The sequence below is a fragment of the Primulina huaijiensis genome, unplaced genomic scaffold (genome assembly GCF_012295235.1).
Source record: "Primulina huaijiensis isolate GDHJ02 unplaced genomic scaffold, ASM1229523v2 scaffold11261, whole genome shotgun sequence".
NCBI classification, from domain to species: Eukaryota; Viridiplantae; Streptophyta; class Magnoliopsida; order Lamiales; family Gesneriaceae; genus Primulina; species Primulina huaijiensis.
Genome location: NW_027342308.1, coordinates 1 through 22,562, shown reverse-complemented (window position 1 = coordinate 22,562; position 22,562 = coordinate 1). Strand labels below are relative to the sequence as shown.

General features: G+C 35.3%; 4 protein-coding genes across 5 annotated transcripts; 1 reads left to right on the top strand and 3 right to left on the bottom strand.

Annotated features, from left to right (window-relative positions):
- Window positions 1–784: 784 nt before the first annotated feature.
- Window positions 785–1,827, bottom strand: LOC140965578 (uncharacterized). The gene is made up of 3 exons (XM_073425672.1): window positions 1,417–1,827; window positions 1,051–1,328; window positions 785–905 (listed from the first exon to the last, which is right to left on the bottom strand). The coding sequence occupies exons 1-3, from the start codon at window positions 1,718–1,720 to the stop codon at window positions 831–833; spliced, it is 657 nt and encodes a 218-aa protein (XP_073281773.1). The 5' UTR covers window positions 1,721–1,827; the 3' UTR covers window positions 785–830.
- Window positions 1,828–3,046: 1,219 nt separating this feature from the next.
- LOC140965571 (phosphoinositide phospholipase C 2-like) lies at window positions 3,047–8,190 on the top strand. Of its 2 annotated transcripts, none has more exons than XM_073425664.1 (9): window positions 3,047–3,473; window positions 4,650–4,846; window positions 5,015–5,150; window positions 5,225–5,458; window positions 5,542–5,774; window positions 6,597–6,714; window positions 6,854–7,006; window positions 7,102–7,188; window positions 7,798–8,190. In XM_073425664.1, exons 1-9 carry the CDS (start codon window positions 3,165–3,167, stop codon window positions 8,089–8,091), a joined length of 1,761 nt encoding a protein of 586 aa, XP_073281765.1. In that variant the 5' UTR covers window positions 3,047–3,164; the 3' UTR covers window positions 8,092–8,190. The 2 variants fall into 2 exon arrangements, with proteins under 2 accessions (XP_073281765.1, XP_073281766.1); XM_073425665.1 differs by lacking the exon at window positions 3,047–3,473 and adding an exon at window positions 3,486–4,504.
- Window positions 8,191–9,270: 1,080 nt separating this feature from the next.
- Window positions 9,271–11,904, bottom strand: LOC140965574 (putative serine/threonine-protein kinase-like protein CCR3). The gene has a single exon (XM_073425668.1). The coding sequence runs from the start codon at window positions 11,809–11,811 to the stop codon at window positions 9,442–9,444; it is 2,370 nt and encodes a 789-aa protein (XP_073281769.1). The 5' UTR covers window positions 11,812–11,904; the 3' UTR covers window positions 9,271–9,441.
- A 2,168-nt stretch (window positions 11,905–14,072) lies between these two features.
- Window positions 14,073–17,743, bottom strand: LOC140965573 (uncharacterized). Its single transcript, XM_073425667.1, has 6 exons — window positions 17,559–17,743; window positions 16,206–16,334; window positions 15,966–16,086; window positions 15,810–15,891; window positions 14,676–14,829; window positions 14,073–14,603 (listed from the first exon to the last, which is right to left on the bottom strand). The coding sequence occupies exons 1-6, from the start codon at window positions 17,589–17,591 to the stop codon at window positions 14,463–14,465; spliced, it is 660 nt and encodes a 219-aa protein (XP_073281768.1). The 5' UTR covers window positions 17,592–17,743; the 3' UTR covers window positions 14,073–14,462.
- Window positions 17,744–22,562: the final 4,819 nt, after the last annotated feature.

Sequence of the window (22,562 nt, the reverse complement as noted above, 5' to 3'; positions counted from 1 at the left end):
AAAATAAAATATAATAAAAATAAAAATATTATTGATAAACATAACCAACATTAAAATTTAGTTTTTATTATTTTATTAAAATATATACAAATAAATTATTGTTTCAAAATAAAAATATAACTTTATATTTTTTAAAATTTAAATCAAATTAAATAATAATGATATATATTAAATATCAGGATCGACGTACAACACTCTAAAATAAATTTTTTATTCAATAAATAACTTAACACTCTAAGAAATAAGAGGAGAAAAATATAAGTTATTGAGTTTTGACAATGTATCCCACTTGATTTGTTAGATTAATAATCAAATAGTTATCCACAAAATTGGATCTTAAATCAGGTCAAAATGATTATTAAAACATCTTAAAATTTTAACCAAACATTGGATAATTGTTTGACTATTAATCTATCATTATTTAATCCACTCAACCAAACACACCTTTATTCTATTAATTAACAGAGTCAAACACTGCAAACCTCACATAAACTTACAAATTAAAATCACATTTTCCTTCTTTTTTTTGGTGATAAGAAACCCGCGGTACGGTAGCATAACCTCAAACAATTTTTTTTTGGTTATTGAAAACACCTGCGGCATCTCTCGATCGTAGGAATAATGAATGATACAGTGCATCATCGTGTTTTCGAAACAATACGAACACAAGGTATTTACAATGAATTGTCATGTTCTGCCGACCTTTTGCTTCTTACTATGTAAATGTGATCCTTTTGACCTGCCTGCATCGACCGGCCCTTCTAGAAGATCACCCTTTCAAATCCTCTGAAAATTCGTGGCTTGTCCATGGTTTCGTGTTTGACTAGGTTTCAGCTCTTCATATGTGTATCTCTTGGCTTGTTGAAGTATTGATTTTTAGGAAACCCATTCTTGCAAGCAGATACCTGTCGCAATGTGGATGCAAATGTATTTTATAACTCAATCATATTTTGTAAATATATAATGTTATATCTCAAATTGTGGTTTTAATAAATACGAGCAATAATGGCGGGGAAAAGGAGAAAATAAAATGCGGAAATGGTGACTTACAGCTTCAATATCGATTTTGTAAACAAGAAGTTTTCTTCTCTCCCTGCAACTGGTCCTATATGCCACTGCGACGTGCCCAATGGCCAATCCTAAAGACGAAATGTATAAACCCAACTCCGCCGCTTTAGCATATGTGCCGCCGCTTGAATACCCACCATTCATCAATACGTAGGAACCTTTCAATGACACAAACACCAACGACGCCGCCGAGCAGACGGTGGAGACTCCCAGGTACGGCCACCTCGACAACCTCGGACCGTCGCAGAGACTATAAACACCTAAAAGATCGATAAGAAAGACAGGTTGATCAGCTTAATTTTAGCCCATGTACGTACGACAGTATGAGTGAACAAGATATATACTTACATAGAATGATAGCTGATCGAGCAATGGAGACGAGAGGAATATCGATGAGGGAGAGGCGAAAGTCGTAGCTATTCAGATTGCCCAAAAGGGTTTCCAGATCAGTGAAAGAAGGATGCGGCAGCGGAAGAGAAGCGGAAAACAGAGCGGTGGGAAGGAGTACGTCGGTGATTATCAGAAGAATTGGGGCTGAAAATAAGAGTAAAGAAACCAACATAGTGATCAAGAAGAACAAAGTCTTCATCCATCTTGGAACTAACAGAAATGCTAATTTCTTTAATGCTTTTTCTTCTTTCGAGAAACCCATTACAGATTTCAATACTCTCTTTTTGGACGGACAATTTCTGTGTGAGAAAAATAAGGGATATTAGCAGGGAATGGAAATGGAGGAGGGGGGGAGATGGCAAAATGGAGGGGAAGAAGGTTCTAAATAGTACATTTGACTTCAAGGGGGAAATGACTTGGAAATTGGAACTTTACACGCCTCCGGCTAAGTTATGTAGTGGTCAAATCCGGGAGGCTTAATTAATTCATGAAATTAAATTAAATGAAAATTGAAAGTGGTTTTATGCATAAATGTGGCAAACCGTTGTTAATGAGTAATTTCTCTCGTAAGCTACAAATCCATATAAAATCTCTTCCAGCAAGTTTTGGAAATCGAGTGGCAATGAATTACATAGGAATATTACCAAATTGTTAGGTAAAATAAAGAATTATTAAATTAAAGCTTGTTGAATCTTAAATGCAAGTAGTAAGTTTGTGAGATTGATTTATCCCACACCTAAAGTTGGGTTTAGTTTTTATACTCTTTGACGAATTAATTTTATTTTAGTTAGACAATAATCTCTCATTGTCATCATTTGAGGAAAAAAAAGTAAATTTAATATAAAAATGAAAAATTTTAAAAATAACATATATCTTATATTCTTACTTAATTGTGGTTTCTCAAGTTCTTGTTTTGATTTAATGATTTTAGAGTAGGTCTTTTTTGATATGGTCTCACGAATTTTTATCTGTGAGACGGGTAAACCCTACCGATATTCACAATAAAAAATAATAATCTTAACATAAAAATTAATACTTTTTCATGGATGACCCGAATAAGAGATTCGACCACGAAATTGATCCGTGAGACCGTCTCACAAGAATTTTTGTGATGATTTTATATATCTATATATAAAAAGTAATTTTTAATCAGGTAGTTGAACGATCATTTATAATGGTTTGAGAGTTCCTCCACAAAATAATATCAATAACGCTCCTTTTTACTATTAGTTATTATTATTTAACTAATATTTCCGATTGTTTTTTTATTTTTTAAAATGATAAATAATATTAATTATGTATATAAGTAAAAAAAGGTCATATTTCAAATTAAATAATTTATATCATTCAATAATTTCTTATCCTACTTATAAAAATTATTATATTAACGATATAAATGATAAATAAAAAACTTTCACTTTCCCTAAAGTATAATTGCATAATTGATGAAAAGAAATATGAAATTCTCAAATTAATAAAGGAATTTATTTTGTTCTTTTAATAAATTATTTGTTATAATTAAATTTTTAATCACTCACCGATTATATAATCCCATTCCTCGTACTACTCCACGTCATCCATTGCGTTACCCGCCAAATCAATATTCTTCATATGTTCCCCGCTTTAACCCTTACAAAAGCAATGCATCGATTCTTTGTTTCCATTCACAGTGGAAATCTTCGCTCCAATTTAATCAAGATTCTTTAATGTCGAAGCAGTCGTACAGAATCTGCTTCTGCTTTCGGAGAAGGTTCCGTCTGGCAGCTGCAGAAGCACCGGCGGACATTAAGGATATTTTCTACGACTATTCCGAGAATGGGGTGATGAGCGCGGATCATCTGCGGCGGTTTCTCGTTGAGGTTCAGAGAGAGGAGAACGCGACGGTGGAGGACGCGAAGGATATAATGAACGAGACGAGACATTTCAACGTGTTTCATCGCCGGGGGATGAATCTCGAGGCCTTCTTCAAGTACCTGTTCGGGAACGCTAATCCGCCTATCAATTTCAAATTGGGGGTAACTTTTCTCACCCTTTTTTAAAACCATTTATCAACAGATTAATGATTTTCTATTTCAAAATTTCCGGGATCAAAATTGTCGTCATATTTTGGATACCCATGCAGCTTTTCTCTTTTGCATGGAAATTTTACTGTCTTCTCGCAGGAGTGCTGCACGCATATTCTATAACACCTAATACATTACCCATAGCATAGTGATAGAGAAGTGACTTCAAATTTAGAGGGGATGATCTCCCTGGAAGTTAATAAATAAATTACCCCAAATTTAGATGAACACAAAAAATCCATCACATAATTCTACACCAAATAAAAATTTGAAACATCTTTGTGCATTGTCACTTTCTCCTTCAATTGGATATTTCAGTTGCTAAATCACTCACCAGAAACTGCTCCTGCGGCAAGAAAGATACCAAAGGTAGGAACTTTACTATGTTATTTGTCGTTTTCTGTCTGAAGTATACCCTTAAGTTTCAGTTTAGTATGTTCAAAAGAGAAAAACAAAGAAATAACATTTAAACTACAATTGAAAAAATAGCAATTCTTGAAATTTCATTTGGATTTATTAATTTTGATATTTGATATCTCATATGTAGTAAAGACTATAGTTGAGGCTAAACGAGAGCAGTATCTATAAATCTTAAACGTGGGAAGATAAATATTTCAGATGTGGGGGGGTTTTTATTTTCGAAGTTTGTAAAAGTATAACCAAGGACTTAAGGCCAGATGGTGATATTACCTCACTCATTCTGCCAAGATTATTGCAACTTCGGGATGAAAAGGCTCTGCTTTTACCTGAAAGTAAGGCGTGAGAGTGAGATCAGGAGCTCCTGGGGAATTTTGGGAAATGAGTCTAGGCATCATCTTGTTTCCACCAGCTTATCATTTCAATGTTTCTGCTTGAAATGTGTTTTGAAGTTTCCACTCACATTTCTTATATTTTTCCCTTTCCGGAGCTTGGGATGCTGTTATGAAGAGTTTGGGCATTCCCCAATAAGCGAAAAGTATTTATATCTTGATTAGAACAGCAGTGTAATTGCTTTTCTGTTATTTTGCTTTATTCATGCCTTTCAATGGCTCAAACCTGGCACCTGTACCGGACATTTTGATATAAGTCATTTCCTTGATTGTGGTCTTCAATGGAAATGCAAGTTTTCTAAAACTATTTTCTTTCCAGGTTCATCATGACATGAATGCTCCGATCTCTCATTACTTCATATACACTGGCCACAATTCTTATCTGACAGGGAATCAATTAAGTAGTGACTGCAGCGACGTTCCGATCATAAATGCATTGCATAGAGGCGTGAGAGTTATTGAATTGGATATATGGCCTAGTTCCGCTGGAGACGATGTGGATGTTCTACATGGGAGGTATCAGCTGTTTGCACGTCCTTTTAATTTATTATCGATGACGTTAAGTTTCAATTTCTTATTCATGATTTATTATTTTATCATGCCAAACTTTATGTCATACAATCTGATCCATTTTCTCTCTCCTACCCGTTTCTTAGAATTTCTCCTTTTTTTTTGTACGTTTAGGACATTGACCACCCCCGTTCAACTCCTAAAATGTTTGAGATCAATCAAGGAACATGCTTTTACTGCCTCTGAATATCCTGTCATAATAACACTGGAGGACCATCTCACCCCGGAACTTCAGGCAAAAGTGGCTGAGGTATGTAAATTGACTCCATCACAGAGAAAGAGTGCCAGCAATGTCATAACCACTTTTCTGTTGATGGAATCTAGATGATCACCCAAACATTTGGAGAGATGCTGTTTTCCCCTGGTCCAGAAAGCTTAAGACAATTTCCCTCACCAGATTCTCTAAAGAAAAGGGTTATTATATCAACCAAACCACCCAAAGAGTACTTAAAAGCCAAGGTTCTTGAATCAAAAAAGAGTGGCTCAAAGAATGAAAGAAATTCAGCTACCGAAGCTTGGGGAAAAGAAGATAAAAGCTTTAAAGCCAATGACGATAAGGTATATGGTTAAACTTCACACTTAATGTCATTTGATTGCAGACTATTTCTCTAGTTTTGAATTATCTATGCTTTCTCCAAAAGGATTATGATTTAGATGAAGATGTTGATGAAGAAGAAGAAGATGATAACGAGTATCATAAGTCTCAGCAAAAGGTAGCACCAGAATATAGGCGGTTGGTTGCTATTCATGCTGGGAAGGGGAAGGGTGGAATGCAGGAGTGGCTGAAGGTGGATCCTGATAAAGTGAGACGTCTTAGCTTGAGCGAACAAGAGCTTGAAAAGGCCATTATAACTTATGGAAAAGATATAGTGAGGTATGTTGATACAGCTTACTTTTAATCTTTTGCGGTTGAGTGTGCTCCATTCTCATTTCAAGAATTGTTTTCCTAGTTTGTAAGATAACCAACTGTGACTTATTCTGAAAAAATGGAGACGATAATAAAAAGGTCGGGAGTTTCTGAAATTGTACTGGACATAGTATAGAAGAATTATACAGCACAAAATAATAATAAAAAAAATGATTGAAGCAGCTCTCTACTATGATACCATCCATTTCAACAAGTAATTTTATGTGTCTCTCAGTGTTTACTAATGGAGTCAACCGAGTTTCACTAAAGTTTTTGAGTTGTTGGATGCCACCCCTTCAAAGAATGAAGACTATAAGTCTGAATTTTGAAGCCATAAGAATGGATTTTAAAATATTTGATAGATTTGTTTGCATATCCGGAAGAAATGAGAAAGGAACCAGCAATTTCATCGATGATACATGTTTAACTCTTACAAAAATCATTTGCCTAAATGTGTGTGTGTGTACTTGTAAATCCTAAGCTATCAACGAAATAGCTTAGAACGACATTTGACTTAGCCCATAAAAATTCTACCTAAAAGATAGCATGAAAACAATAAATAAATTAACTGGAGTCCCGTCAACAATAATTAGGCCTTAATTGATAAGTTAATATAGTAAACCTACCCATGATCAAGTAGTCCGCTCAATTAGCTTGGTCCATTGTGATTCCTTGTCTTCTAATTTGTTACTTGAATCAATCTTGGCTCCATCCATTAGGCTTTGATCTCCGCTCACTATTAGGATTAGGGTCATGTCACTAGGTGTTCATGTTCTTTGTTTTCTGCAGGTTTACACGTAGGAATTTACTGAGAATATACCCAAAAGGTATACGTTTTGACTCATCCAATTACAATCCATTTATCGGATGGGCGCATGGGGCTCAATTGGTTGCATTTAACATGCAGGTTAGAGCATTATAAGATTGAGAAAGTTGAGGACACAGAAATTTTTAATCAAATCATACTATCATGGCTTTCTTCACTTGGTGCATATTTGTTTATTAGTTATTCCGGGGTCTAAAATGTACTTCTTGTATCTGAACAGGGGTATGGAAAATCACTTTGGTTGATGCATGGCATGTTCAGAGCCAACGGCGGCTGTGGATACGTTAAAAAACCAGATTTTTTATTGAAGGATGGCTCACGTGGCGAGGTCTTTGATCCAGATGCTAGATTGCCAATTAAAACAACTTTGAAGGTAGTCTGCAGGCTTCTTCTCTAAAAAATATCCCGCAGCACTTCAAAGATGAGCTTTACTCCATATTTTGTCCAATCATCCTTTCTGTTAAACAGGTGACTCTGTATATGGGTGAAGGATGGTATTATGACTTCCGTCATACACATTTTGATGCTTATTCTCCCCCAGATTTCTATGCAAGGGTGAGTGATACATTTTGCAAGTTTTTTTTATTTCCTATATAGTTATAGTTCTGTTGTTTGACTGGTTCTACAAATGAAGCAGCTTCAGCTAATCAGCTATCAATCGTATTCAATGAATCTTATTGACTCTTTGGTTTAGCATTCTCTACCAATCCGTTAGACTATGTCCCTATTTAATGGTCGTATTCTTTCTATGACTCTGCTTGTGTTTAGATGCCTAAAACAAGGCACGAGGAAAAAAACACCTATAATTTTACATGTTATCTTTAGATGTCACAAGATTGAGGGCTAATCTCTCCACTTGTAGTTGGAGATAAATATATAATTCAAAAGGTTTTATTGTGGTTCGAGTCTCAACCCACGGATGAGCTCCTCTTTGGTGGCCTATTTTGCTAAACACTTTGACTCACCCCTGAGCCTCGCCGCAAATGTAATTATATAATAATCCCTTATCGAGGGATTGCCCCCATTTAGGTATTCATCATTAATCCAACTCATGACCTTAATTCTAATAGCATTCATTGGAACCTATTTTACTATCATATTTTATGTACTTTAGATGCATAACATACCACAGGGTCTGAATATGTCACATTTGTTCATCCTCAGGTAGGAATTGCTGGAGTTCCCGCAGATTCCACCATGAAGAAAACAAAGATTCTTGAAGACAACTGGATACCAAATTGGGATGAGGTGTTTGAGTTCCCATTAACAGTTCCTGAACTAGCAGTCCTTCGTATTGAAGTTCACGAACATGATACGTCGGAGAAGGATGACTTTGGAGGCCAAACATCCCTTCCCATATCGGAGTTGAGAAAAGGCATTCGGGCAGTTCCACTTCATTCTCGGAAGGGGGACGAGTACAATTCTGTGAAGCTTCTTATGCGATTTGAATTTGTTTGATCCAGGTGCGGATTCCTTTCCGCATTTGTTATATCTCTTATTTGAGATAGGCCAGTAATGCATTTACACACATGAGATCGCGCGCGCACGTGTGTGTATGTACATATATATTGTGCACTGATTGTGCACCACAAATGTTTTTTTGTTCTTCCCGAAAGCATTGAAATTTGTTAATAAACAACGATGAGATCGAAAGTTTTTAGTCTAATGAAAGCAAGTTCTGTCACAGCTTCTTCAAATCTGTTTTTTGTGCTTGTTCCTTCGGCCAAGAGAAAGATATCATTCATGAAACATGCGATTTAAATTGTAATCAGTTGGAAAATATATCAAAGTGATAGAGTTTGAAAGTTGATGTGAGACGAACGTGTAAGATAAGTATTTAGACACGGTTTGGAGACAAACTGTGATTAAAACAAATGATTTGAAAATTTGGCAAAGATTTGGACAAATCAAATGAGAGGAAGATAGAAGAGAAGAAAAAGTAAATCCCAACCAAAGGAACCCACCATTCAAACTAAAATTGAATCTCATTTAAGTGCATCTCTTTCAGCTCGAGGGGAAGACATAAAATCAAAGATGACTCATCGTTTGAGAATCCAAAAATTTATCTAATTCATATCAAAAGTGGATTTTATAATTATATATTATTTAATAGATTGACATCTGTTTGTATTTAATTATAAAATGATTTTCCTTGTTTGTCATTACACGTACATCAAAATCTCTTAAATATTCAGTATCAATAGTTGTGCTAGAAGATATTAACTTTCAAGGAAATGAAACCAATTTGTTTGATGTTTTCTGACGTTGTCGGGACAGATGTTAATTTATATTTGTTTTGCTCGATGTGTGCTTCTCTTTTAATGAGTGACATAAAATAATGTAGACAGATAAATAAATTATTATTTTTTTAAAAAATAAATGTCATTTTCTTTGATAAATGAGAACAGAGAAATTTCAAAGTCAATTCCCAAGTGATTATGTTCCTTCCCGACGTGACAAATACTCCATCTCAACTTGGACCAGAACTTGGTATACGTTAGACTTCTGAGTGCCGATTGGATTCTAACTTTATTAGTTCTAGCCTTTGCTTACATCTAAATTCACGTGAAATTAATATAACTTCTCAGTCAATAAATAAATTAATAAATAACATAATTTAACAAAAATATCATATCTTATTCAGTTACTACTTCCCCTTCGGAATCTTGAGCATCAAATGAATCTGTCTATATTGTACAAAAGCCTAAAGTTTAGACTGTCATTTTGGCTAGCAACAAAAATTAATAAAATTAATAAAAAATCATAAGACTTAAAAAATTAATTCCTCGTATGGTGTTTTCTCAAATTTCAATCTGAAAGGATGGAGATTGGACCACTGGAGAAGCTGCCACGGCTATCACAGAGAGCCAATGCTCTTTCCAAATTCACAACAACGTCACTCATTGTAAGTCTATCTTTGCCTTCTAAACGCACGCAATGCACCGCCGTGTTCGCCATGAGCTCCACAGCTTCGGACTCGTTCATCTCAGGTAGACCAACCCTTGAGTCCAAAATCTTAGCCAAGTCTCCGGCCTCGATCACCGGCACTGTGTAGTCTACCAAATTGATTGGCGAACCTCCATTTTCGGCATTCTTGAATATAGCCTTCTTCCCTGTCAAAAGTTCTAACAACATGACTCCAAGACCATAAACGTCACTCTTTGCTGTCAATATATGGAGTCCATAATATTCAGGATCAATGTATCCTATGGTACCGGCTGCTTTCATCTGTCTGAACTCACGATCATTTTCTGGCCCATTTAGGGACAATCCGAAATCAGACACTCTTGCTAAGAAATTTGCATCGAGCAAAATGTTTGAAGACTTGATGTCTCGATGAATTATTGGCGGAACTGCGTAATTGTGGAGGTACTCTATGCCACGAGCTGCGTCTAGTGAAATATTGATTCTCATTTTCCAAGAATTCACGACACTGCTACTCTTTACGACATTGCTCTTGCCATGTAAATGATCATGAAGCGATCCATTCTCCATATACTCGTAAACTAACAGTCTTTCATCCCTTTCTTCACAATACCCAATTAGACCAACCAAATGCTTGTGATGTAACCGTGACAAGAACGCCAATTCAGATTCAAATGCTCTCTCTTTCTCTTGGAACTTCTTTTCCTTCGAACCAGTATCGCCTCTTTTGATAGCAACTTCACGGCCATCATGGAGTTTCCCTTTATAGACACCGCCAAAACTCCCTCCACCAATCTTGTTCTCGAAGGCAAAATTATTGGTAGCCGATACAAGCTCTGAAAACAAGAATTCTTCCGCCCTGTCTGGTTGTTTTGATGATGTTCCACTCCTTTGTCGCCTCATGAGAATCGATCCTTGGCGCCTAAGAGTAGATGATCTTGAAGATGGAGTACTACTAGATTGTTGAGCAGCATTAGCTACAGTCATTGTTGGTTGCACAGAATTATGAATCTTTTTCTTCCCAAAACAAACACCGGTCCACAAACAATATGCCACCGTACAAACACCCACCAATCCACCTACCAATCCAACTATTGCTAAAGCCAGTAAACCCCTTCTAAGCCCTCTAGAAGGGGAAGAAGGGGGAGAATTAATGACTGGCGGTGGTGGAAGAAATGATGGTGGGGTTTCCGGACTCAAAACGGGATCATCACAAGGCCGACAAATATGTCCATTTCCAGAACAAAGTGTTGACGAGTCAGGATATACATTACATTGACAAGAAGTCTCAACACATGGCCACGGAAGTGTTTTTTGTAAAGGCAACTCAATCCCTGAAGAATTTGGCCAACCGATACCCCAACAAATTACTGAAAAATTTCTTGTTGTCAATCCACAAGAAAAATTCGAGCTTGCAACAATGGATTCAAATGAAATTCCATCTGTAATATTGCTTGAAAATTCGCCATTTCCACCCCAACAAATCACTGTTCTGTTCCCTCTTCTGATTGCACAGCTGTGATTTTCGCCTAAAGCTAGTGCCCTATACTCGTTTGCGACATCCGATGGCACATTCAATTGACCGGTATCATTATTCCCTTTGCAAACTACAAATCCTGAATCATCGATGCCACAAGCATGCCTTCCACCAACCTGAATATTTGTTATTGATAAATTTGAAAAATCTGATTGTATAAAAGAAGAAAAATTGTTGTTCCCCCAACAAAGAACCCGATTGTTATTCTCCAAAATTCCGCAAGAAAAATCATAACCAGATGAAATCATGCTAAATCGTGAATTCCCAGATGAAGGAACACGATACGGTCTCCAGCAAATGGCGTTTTCCGGAGCAGTAACATTGGTTAACGCACAAATTTCAGTGTCACCGATCGTCAGAGAAGTCAATGAAATCGTGGTGCTGTTGTAAATTCTTTTGAAGGAAAAGGTGGTGGTGTCCCAGCACAGGAGTCTGAGGCCGCCGGAGAGAACGCCGCAAAGGGTGTCTCGACCACCGGCGACTCCTTCGAATGAGGTGGTGGGGAGGATGGGCGGGAGAAGCACACCGTCCCGCCAGCATTGAATTTGTTGGACAGGTTGCTGCGCCACTATGCTACAGATAGTAGTGGTGGAGCCGTACACCACTGCGAGTGTGGAGCTAGACCCTCCTAGGGCTTTGGCTAATGGCGGCAGAAGGGAGACGGCACTAAATAGGAGAAATACGGCGGCGACGACCGGTGAAAATGGAGTCTTCATGGAAGGGACGTTATCTGAGAGAGCAAAAGCTCCCTCATTTGTAGAGAGAGAAAAGGAAATGCACTGGAGAGAGAAAGGATCGACGAAAAATAGACCAACTGAAAAACGATAAATTTTTCATTAAAAAAACAATAAATTTAGAAGCAGTTGGAAACATATTTAATTTAATTTAATTTAATCGGGGGAAATATTAAAATGATAATTAAAAAAGTATTTATTAGTATTAATAATAAGAATAGGTCTCTTGTGAGACGGTCTCACCCGTCTCACAAAATACGATCCGTGAGACCGTCTAACACAAATTTTTGTTTAATAATAATAATACTTTAAAAATGGATCAGTATTCCATCAAGCATGCACGATAATGCTTTCGTTTAGCCGCCAAGTAGTTGAGCCTCTTGGCATTCATTCAGAGCACGACTCATTGGAAATTAAGAATTTGCAAATTCTAAATATTATTATTATTTTTATATTAAAAAAAATTAAAATATTTCGTATGAATGATGCAACCATCGATTGAGAGGCAATGCTTTAACTATTTTTTAATAGCTATGATTAATTAATTAATTAAACCCACGGTGTGGTGTGATTAATCTATTTAATTCGGTTCATTTAACTTAATTCACTTATTAATTAAATTGTATGCACGTAATTCCATATGAAAATCATACAAAATATATTATAATTGCATAATCTAATGGTAATTGTCTTGTTCACTCCAAATTTATGAAATTTATTTGTTAATGTAGGATTAGTAAAACTTAATGTTTGAATTTTCCAAGTCCATTTCAAATCACCATTGCCTTATGGGATTAGTAAAACATTCAACTTTTTTTTTCAAAACCAAATTTGAAAATTCCTAGTTTGACTGGATTGAATTTTTAAGTTAGACTTTATAATTATTTTTAATCTGTTTCAGTATCCACTTCAAAAATAATAAAAATGCTTTTTTATAATATATTATATGCACTCGAGTTTCAAAATATATATAAGTTTGGTGAGTATGTCTCGACGGTCGCACGAATATTTATCTGTGAGACGGATCAATCCTACCGATATTCACAATAAAAAGTAATGCTTTTTCATGGATGATCCAAATAAGAGATCTGTCTCACAAAATACGATCCGTGAGACCGTCTCACACAAGTTTTTGCCAAGTTTGATTTCTCTACTCAAGCTTGTACGCGCAAAAGAAAATACTAATAAGAAGATAAAATTCTTTTTAAGTTATCAATTAAAATATTTTTACATAAAATTATTTTTCTAAATAAAATATAGAGAAAAAAAACTATATATAAATATAAATATACAATAGAAATAAGCCAACAAACCTTCCATGTTCCAACACTTAAATTTAACACTATACAACCAATGTTCATATTCCAAGTATAGTATTTAAAAGACTTGTATTAAGGGATTCAAAATTTTATTTTCTTCTAGCCGATAGATTAAGAACACTTGATTAATTAGCAATTTATTATATCTCGAAATCAAAGTATATTATTATATTATATTAAACCAAATATATAGGAAAATTTGAAAATTTCTTTGCACTCCAGGCTCCAACACCATACATGGCTAAAAGAAAACGAGAGCACTAGAAAAAAAAATTGAAAAACCAAAAAGAGTTTTGGCACAATAATTAAAACATATTGTTTAGATATGGTACAAATTAAGGTATTCAATTTATATTTATTAACTATAATTTATTTTTTTTAGATATAATTAAAATTGACTATAATTTATTGGTCGTGAACGAATACTCAATTCTACAATATAATTGGAACCAAAGATGTGATTTTCTCTTAATTTCGTAGAACTTGTGCTACTTCAGTCCATGATTCAGTCAAATATAAAACGATTGTACGTTATTGATCACTTGATTATAAAATTCCAAGATTTCTCGCCAGATAATATATTTATATATCTACTCGCAAGAAGCTTCTATCGAGAAGGGACAAGACCAATTCATCAGTTTTAAATAAAAATATCTTATATATATAATTTTAAAATTTATAAAATCTGTTCCACAAATTTAACCCGAATGTATTATAGATCCTAACGTCACATTTATTTACTAAAAAAGTTTTGGGCGAATATTAAAAAATTAACAAAAAAAGCCTTTAATTTAAATTTTCATTCGGAGAAAAGCCTCTCATTTTATAATTTTTCTTAAAAACCTATCTACAATTTAACGCTTAAAAACCTTTCCTAAATCGGGTGCCTACTATCGTGTTTGGGCATCACTTCAACAAACAAATGCTAGCTGACAAAACTTGGGAGACATTTCTCCATAAAAAGTTACCAGAATTTGTTGAATTATGTACAAAAACACAACATTCAAATCCAACATGTCGATTACAAAAGGACCTCAGAGGAATACAGCAATTGTTAAATGTACGTGTAAATAATTTATTTGTATGCACACTATAAAACATGTAGAAACAAATCCAATGAGGATGGAATCTATAAATAGCTGTAAACAAGAATCTTGTTCTACCGTTCGAACTTGAAAAGTTTGGAATTTCATCAATGACTGCCGCCTTGCCCTGAATGGTTCTATACAATATCGTGTGGTTCTGGCAAAGAGATAGTCTTCTAAAAAGAATGAAGATCTAGGAACTAACGGTAAAGAGGACAGGTCGATGATTTTATCCTGTGTTTGGCCACCCTGAAGTCGGGATTCCATGCTTTTGGAACCATTCAGGCATATGGAATCTTTCGTAGAGAATGGGTCTTACGTCCTTCTGTAGAGAAAGGTCCCTGAGAAGTGGGAGTATAACCTCCAAAAGCTGGTGAACAAGAATGTAGAAAAATTAGTCGGACGAGGAGAAAAATAGAGGTTTTGTGAGAAATATTGGTACCTGCTCTTCCTTCCGTTGCCCAGCAGAAAAGAGAATACATGGAATTCCGTTAAGCGGTTGCAACAAGAAGCTAAATGGGTGGTTGTCAACAATAACAGTTCTACACAAATCCTTTGATAAGCAAGATAGATCTTTTACGTGCTCACGATATTCCCTATGGTGGTCACAAACAAGTTTATGAGATGAATGCAGTAAATCCATGGTCGAAAACTAAACTAAATAATTTGCAGCAGTAAAATGACCATTCTGTGGTTAGATGAAATGTTCGGAATCGCATCAAACTTAACCTGTTAATGGAAAGATCATTTACAAGTAGAAATGAGTATCATTTCCTATTATTTTTATTATTCAAATGTGCCTTCTGCAGTGGAATGAGGCACATGCTCTGGGATTGGTATTTGGGTACAGTGATTAACCTTCCTGCACCTTGCAACTACACAAGGAGTGGTATTTAGGAAGCTGACGAATCTCATAAATAAATTAAGAAAAAATCTGAGTGTATGCTATCTGATGATCATCCATACTACAATACAGATTTAAGGACATGCCAAATCAGCGGACGTTCGATAATTTCCACTACTTGAGCTACTCAAACCAGGTCAAAAGATAGCATGACAGCCAGAATCCCCGTCATATTGTTATGTTAGTATACAGCAACACAGTAGCACGAGCAACAGTAGGTTAAATAATCAAGAAGCCAAGTATATTACATCAAGAAGTTGTCTATCCACAACCATGATGTTATTTACCCCCCAAAATCGTATCCGAAATCATTTTTATTTCGCATTTTAGAGTTTAAAAGTTACAACAGTTTTAAGTATTTTCCACAAATTAATTCACATTGCTAAAGCAGCATAAATCAAACGGCATTTCATCAGCATAGCAAATTTCACTTTGCATTTCTTGAACACTTCGCATTATTATTTCTTTAGTTTTCTTTTCATTCACTTGTCAGATGCAAACACATCACAATCATGTATATCGATTATTTCCATCAATGAAAAAGTAGAGCGTAGGCCATATTTTTAGACTAAAAAAAGCAAAATGAGTACCCTCTTGGTGAGAAATAAGAAACATAAGGAAGACGTCAGACGGAATTCCCAGCGGTCAACTGCAAAGGAGCAGATCACTTACGTGCTAATTGTTGAAGGCCGATAGAGTCTACCACTGAATCGATTGTCAGCATCTATTCTATCAACAAGAGGTCTGGCAAATCCTGCAATAATAAAAAAAGCAATACAACACTATTTAAAGTGCAATTTTAAACAAAGTCATAGGGTAACAGAAAACCTTCAAGGCCAGCAGTAAACAACACGAGTTCTGCAAATTCGCTAAGTTGGCCCAGAAATTCTTTCAATCTTGGACGTTCAAATACTGTCACGTGGTTGATCTTAGGTTTTCCATCAAATTGCTTGAAGCCCCATCAAAATATAAACATAAAAACACAAACAGTAAAAAACATATCAAATTTAATAATAAAATGTAAAATTCCTGCTTAATTGTCCAAGTATAATAGCACATGTAACTCACCTTGTCAGAAGAGATACATTCTAGTTCAAACCATTTTAAACCAGCTTCGGTGGCTTGACTACGTAGCATAGCTGGTAAACTTGACGTCTCGTATGCACATACTAGAGTTTCATCCAAATCAAGAACCACCTGCATCCGGTAAACAGGCACATTTCCAAAAGCAATTCAATTTGGTATCACCATTTTACACACCAAGAAATCTTTGACGACCTAACTCTGGAGGAAAAACAATTGAACTGTATCCAAAGATATTTTTTAGACCTATGCACCTTGTAGAAATCTGTTACACAATGTATTTAATCGGGCGGGGCGGGGTGTCACTTCAACGATTTTTTCAGCAAAACTGTGTAGGCCTGGAACATTACCTAATCTTTAGCACAAAAGAGGGAAACATATGAGCACTCTAGTGTGAATTGATTTAATAAGCTCGCCTGACAATTAATATCCTCAGAAATTTCAACTCTCCAAAATGTACTACGCACATAGTACGCTATGTTCTAGGCCTCACAGATCTCTGCAGAGTACAGACTATTAGAATCAGTAGCCTCTCAAATTTCATATATAAAACCTTTACAAGGCACACTTTATGTTCAACCATTTTCAGCACATGGAAAATCTTTGTTGCTGTATAATGCACCTCAACAGACACCCTAAGTTTGTCAAGACATACAAGACCCAATTGAGCACACTATGATAAATACAGGAAAGGGGAAATCTGTATATGATGACAGTGTGAGGCAGGGAAACTATATGCAACACGTCAACTATATCTTAACTGTATGAATTATCGAGAATCAGTTTAAATGTGATAGAAACCTAAGAAAACACTTTTTTCAACAGAAAACCATTTTACATCCAACAGATACCATGCACATGATATCACCTATCTTACATCCAAAACGGTATTCATAGGACAGAAGACTAAAAGCATATTGTACCAGTGGAAATCCCTGAGTTGGTCTAGCAACATAAATCATCACCACTATTCATTAACAAATACATTTCCGTCAAGACTATCCATCCATGCACTAGCTTGCGATGTTCATCCATCTTGCAATGCTTGGATTAGTTTTGTTTTAAGGAAGATAACAATACTAAGTACGATCCCATATTTTCCCCATCAATTGTAAAAAGAACATGGTCTTACCCCTTTTCTTGAATAAGATAGCAGAAATCTAAGAAAACATAATGACTAAAATACCAACTCCAACTTCTCCAGAGTTGGAAGATGAGCAATCGAAAGAGTAGCCTATTTCCGAAAAAAAACTAAACTTCATAAAAAGAGAGAAACCAAACAAAAGCATTAATTATCTGTAGTCGAACATGAATTCCACTTGCTTCATAAAATATTACCTTCAACTTCCTCAAAGGCGGAGCATCAAACATTCTCCCATCGCGAGCGGTGATTATCACAGAAGCGGTGGATTGCAACGAAGGTCTCTCTTCCACCTCTGCTACATATTCCGGAAGATCTGGAAGACAAAGGCCATACAGTTCAGCAACGTCCTCCACATCTGTATCGTCCGAGGCGCGTAGACTTCAGCGGCCGCCAGCTCCGCCATAGACAATATCTGGAGCAGACGTCCGTATCTATGAAGCGTACGTCGTAAATGAACAAATCCAATCGATGCCGGGGAGTATTCAGACTTGACAGGACTGTAATTGCTGCTGCCAGAGTAAACATTACGAACTACCTGTTCTAGCCCGCATCTCGTCTTAGGAGGGATTTCCTAGTGAGCTGGCTCTCGCCTTCTCCAACCAGATGACGGGTTTTTGGTTGGCCAGCTCGTCTAACAACTCTATCTAGCGGAGTTGACCGACAAGAAGAAAAAAATATATTACATTGTTATAACCCAAAATGTAATTGATCTTAAAAATTTATTGATATGAGATATTATTTATGAGATATTATTGAATTCATAATGATTTTTCATGCATTGAGGGAATAGGGGATATATACCGTTTTGTAAATTAATACATATTTATATGTAATAGTTGTTCTGAAAAAGTAAAAATTTACGGTAAAAAGTAAAAATCTCAAACTCTCAAAATTATAACACTACACACTTTATAATATTTTTCTCTCAACTCAATTGTGATTTTCTTCACAAATGAGAGATCTATTTATAGAAAATTTTTACAAATAATCCAAAAATAAAATACATCATTACCTACATCATCACACACTAATTTTCAATATTCAACACCTAATTTTACCTAATTTTCAACATTCACATTTTCAACACAAATATTTTTCACATTTTTAAATAATTTTTCAACACTCCCCCTTGTGATGATGATCATAATGATTGTCTTCATTACGTGTTTTTATACTGCCTCGTTAAAAACCTTACTAGGAAAAACCCATTGGGATAAAAACCATAGTAAGGGAAAAAGAGTGCAGTCACGTAAACTCCCCCTCATGTTGACACGAACAATTCTTCACAGATTTCGTAGATTGCGCATCCCAATATTATATATATGCTTTCTGAATATATTAGTAGGAAGTGCCTTTGTGAAGAGATCTGATGAGTTTTCACTTGATTGAATGTGACGAACATCAATACATTTATTCTTCTCAAGCTCTTTGGTGAATGCGAAGAACTTAGGAGGAATATGTTTAGTTCTGTCGCTTTTTATGTATCCTTCTTCATTTGAGCAACACATGCAGCATTATCTTCATATAGTATCACAGGCTTCTCGTCAAATGATAATCCGCATGAGATTTGGATATGTTGAGTCATTGATTTTAACCACACACATTCACGGCTTGCTTCATGTAGTGCAATAATCTCGGCATGATTTGATGAAGTTGTTACAAATGTTTGTTTCTGTGAACGCCAAGCAATTGCAGTGCCTCCACGAGTAAATACATATCCAGTTTGAAAACGTGCTTTGTGTGGATCAGATAAGTATCCAGCATCGGCATAACCAATTGTACTTGGATTAGCATCTTTTGAATACAAAAGTCCCAAGTCTGTCGTTCCTCGTAGATAACGGAATATATGTTTAATTCCGTTCCAATGTCTCTTTGTTGGATATGTGCTAAATCTTGCCAATAAATTTACGGCAAAAGATATATCAGGCCTTGTACAATTTGTAAGATACATAAGGGCACCGATAGCACTTAGATATGGTACTTCTGGACCAAGAATATCTTCATCATCTTCACATGGACGGAATGGATCCTTTTCTATGTTTAATGATCTAACAACCATTGGAGTACTTAAAGGATTTGATTTGTCCATATTAAAACGTTTAAGGATCTTTTCTGTATAATTTGTCTGGTGAACAAATATTCCACATTCTTTTTGTTCAATTTGTAAACCCAGACAATACTTGGTTTTTCCAAGATCCTTCATTTCAAATTCTTCTTTCAAGTATGACACAACTTCTTGAATTTCCTTATTTGTTCCAATGATGTTTAAATCATCAACATATACAGCAATAATTACGCATCCGGATGTTGTTTTCTTAATGAAAACACAAGGGCATATTGAATTATTTACATATCCCTTTTTCATCAAGTGATCACTTAGCCTATTATACCACATTCTGCCGGATTGCTTCAACCCATATAATGATCTTAGTAATTTCACAGAATAACATTCTCTGGGTTTTGAACTTTGTGCTTCAGGCATCTTAAATCCTTCAGGGATTTTCATATATATATTACTATCAAGTGATCCATATAAGTAGGCTGTAACAACATCCATAAGACGCATTTCTAAATTTTCAGATACTGCCAAGCTAATCAAATACCGAAACGTAATTGCATCCATCACAGGAGAATACGTTTCTTCATAATCAATTCCAGGCCTTTGAGAAAAACCTTGTGCAACAAGTCGAGCTTTATATCTTACTATTTCATTTTTCTCATTTCGCTTTCGAATAAAAACCCATTTGTATCCAACAGGTTTTACACCTTCAGGTGTAAGGACTATAGGTCCAAAAACATTACGTTTATTTAGCGAATCCAATTCAACCTGGATGGCATCTTTCCATTTTATCCAATCCTGCCGATTTTTACATTCACCAAAAGATTTTGGTTCATGATCTTCATTATCATTTATGATGTCGATTGCCACATTATAAGAAAATATATCATCAATTTCTTCTATATCTTTTCGGTTCCATATTTTTCCAGTATTAATATAATTGATAGAGATTTCATGATTCTCGTCAGTTTGTGGTTCTGACAAAACATTTTCATCATCATGTGTTTCTTCAGGAACATCATTCTCTATTTTGTGATCATTATGTGTTTCTTCAGGAACATCATTCTCTATTTTGTGATCATTGTGTTTCTCTATGAATTTTCTTTTTCGAGGATTTTTATCCTTGGAACCAACTGGCCTTCCACGCTTCAGGCGTTTAATGACATCATGACTATCTTCAATTTGTTTCTTCGGAATTTCAATTCGAGCAGGGGCATTTGCAGCATGTATATATGATTTAGTTACCCCTTTTGTGTCTGCAAATGCATCTGGTATTTGATTTGCTATTCTTTGCAAGTGCACAATTTGCTGTACATCTTTTTCACATTGTTTTGTTCTTGGATCCAGATGTAACAATGATGATACATACCATGTAATTTCTTTTTCGGTATGTTTCTGTTCTCCCCCTAACATTGGGAAGATTTCCTCATTAAAATGACAATCAGCAAAACGTGCTGTGAACACGTCGCCTGTCTGTGGTTCAAGATATCGAATGATCGATGGACTATCATAACCAATATAAATTCCAATCTTTCTTTGAGGTCCCATTTTCTTTCGTTGAGGTGGTGCAATAGGCACATACACCATACATCCAAAAATTCTCAGATGAGAAATGTCTGGTTCTTTACCAAATGCAAGCTGCAATGGGGAGTATTTATGATATGCACTTGGTCTGATGCGAATTAATGAAGCAGCATGTAAAATTGCATGTCCCCATATAGAAATAGGGAGCTTTGTTTTCATAATCATTGGTCTAGCAATCATTTGCAGACGTTTAATCAATGATTCAGCCAATCCATTTTGAGTATGTACATGAGCAACAGGATGCTCAACAATGATTCCCATAGACATACAATAATCATTGAAAGTCTGGGAAGTAAATTCACCAGCATTATCAAGTCTAATTTTCTTGATTGTATAATCGGGAAATTGATTCCTCAATTTTATTATTTGAGCAAGTAATCTTGCAAATGCAACATTTCGAGTTGACAATAAACATACATGTGACCATCTGCTGGAGGCATCAATCAATACCATAAAGTATCTGAATGGTCCACATGGTGGATGGATTGGTCCACAAATATCACCCTGAATACGTTCAAGAAACATTGGTGATTCAGTTTGGATTTTGGCTGGTGATGGTCTTATAATAAGTTTTCCAAGAGAACATGCTTTACATTGAAACTTATTATTCTGAAAGATCTTCTGGTCTTTCAACGGATGACCATGTGTATTTTCTATAATTCTTCGCATCATTGTTGAACCAGGATGTCCTAATCGATCATGCCAATTGGTTAATATTGAAGAATTATCAACTACCATGTTTGATTCAACGGGACGTATATGTGTATAATGCAATCCAGTAGGGAGCATTGGTAGTTTTTCAATCACATATTTCTTTCCTGATTTATATGTGGTAAGACACATATATTTCTCATTCCCTTCATTCATTGTTTGAGTATCATACCCATGGGAATATATATCATTAAAACTCAACAAATTTCTTTTCGATTGTGGTGAATATAAAGCATCATTAATCAAAAATTTTGTACCATTAGGTAACAAAAATTGTGCTTTACCACATCCTTTAATTAAATCTACAGGGCCTGATATTGTATTCACCATTGTTTTTGTTGTTTTAGTTCCAAGAAATATCTTTTATCCCGGAGGATAGTGTGCGTTGTACCACTATCGGGTATGCAAACTTCAGCTTTGCTCATAGCATTTTTCATATTTGAACTTCAAAAACTATGCAATGAAAAAAATTAATGACAATACATATGTAAATATAACACATATCATAATTGTACAATAAAACATTATCATATAAATACATGAAAAATAAATTATTGTACATTTATATTCTACCACTATATTGTTCATTTTCAGAGAAATCATTGAGAAAATCTGCAGCATCAATATTGTTCATTTCTATCCCACTAACATATTGATCATTTTCAGAGAAATCATTCATAAAATCAGCAGCATCAAAATGAGTTGAATCACTCAAACGGTCACTTCGCTCAGTGAAGTTGGTCTCCTTTTCTTTCCCCTTTATTGATTCTTTATAAAGTTTGCAAAGATGCTCAGGGGATCGACAAATACGAGACCAATGTCCTGGAGTGCCGCATCTGAAACA

Coding starts and splice junctions, on each gene's coding strand:
- LOC140965574 (XM_073425668.1), bottom strand. CDS start 11,811: ATGAAGACTCCATTTTCACCGGTCGTCGCCGCCGTATTTCTCCTATTT.
- LOC140965573 (XM_073425667.1), bottom strand. CDS start 17,591: ATGTTTGATGCTCCGCCTTTGAGGAAGTTGAAG. Junction 15,892..15,965: donor GTTTACTGCTGGCCTTGAAG/GTTTTCTGTTAC, acceptor TTATTATTGCAG/GATTTGCCAGACCTCTTGTT. Junction 14,604..14,675: donor GGCAACGGAAGGAAGAGCAG/GTACCAATATTT, acceptor CTTGTTCACCAG/CTTTTGGAGGTTATACTCCC.
- LOC140965571 (XM_073425664.1), top strand. CDS start 3,165: ATGTCGAAGCAGTCGTACAGAATCTGCTTCTGCTTTCGGAGAAGGTTC. Junction 3,474..4,649: donor CTATCAATTTCAAATTGGGG/GTAACTTTTCTC, acceptor TTTTCTTTCCAG/GTTCATCATGACATGAATGC. Junction 7,189..7,797: donor CCCCAGATTTCTATGCAAGG/GTGAGTGATACA, acceptor GTTCATCCTCAG/GTAGGAATTGCTGGAGTTCC.
- LOC140965578 (XM_073425672.1), bottom strand. CDS start 1,720: ATGGGTTTCTCGAAAGAAGAAAAAGCATTAAAGAAATTAGCATTTCTG. Junction 1,329..1,416: donor TCGATCAGCTATCATTCTAT/GTAAGTATATAT, acceptor TCGATCTTTTAG/GTGTTTATAGTCTCTGCGAC. Junction 906..1,050: donor ACAAAATCGATATTGAAGCT/GTAAGTCACCAT, acceptor ACATTGCGACAG/GTATCTGCTTGCAAGAATGG.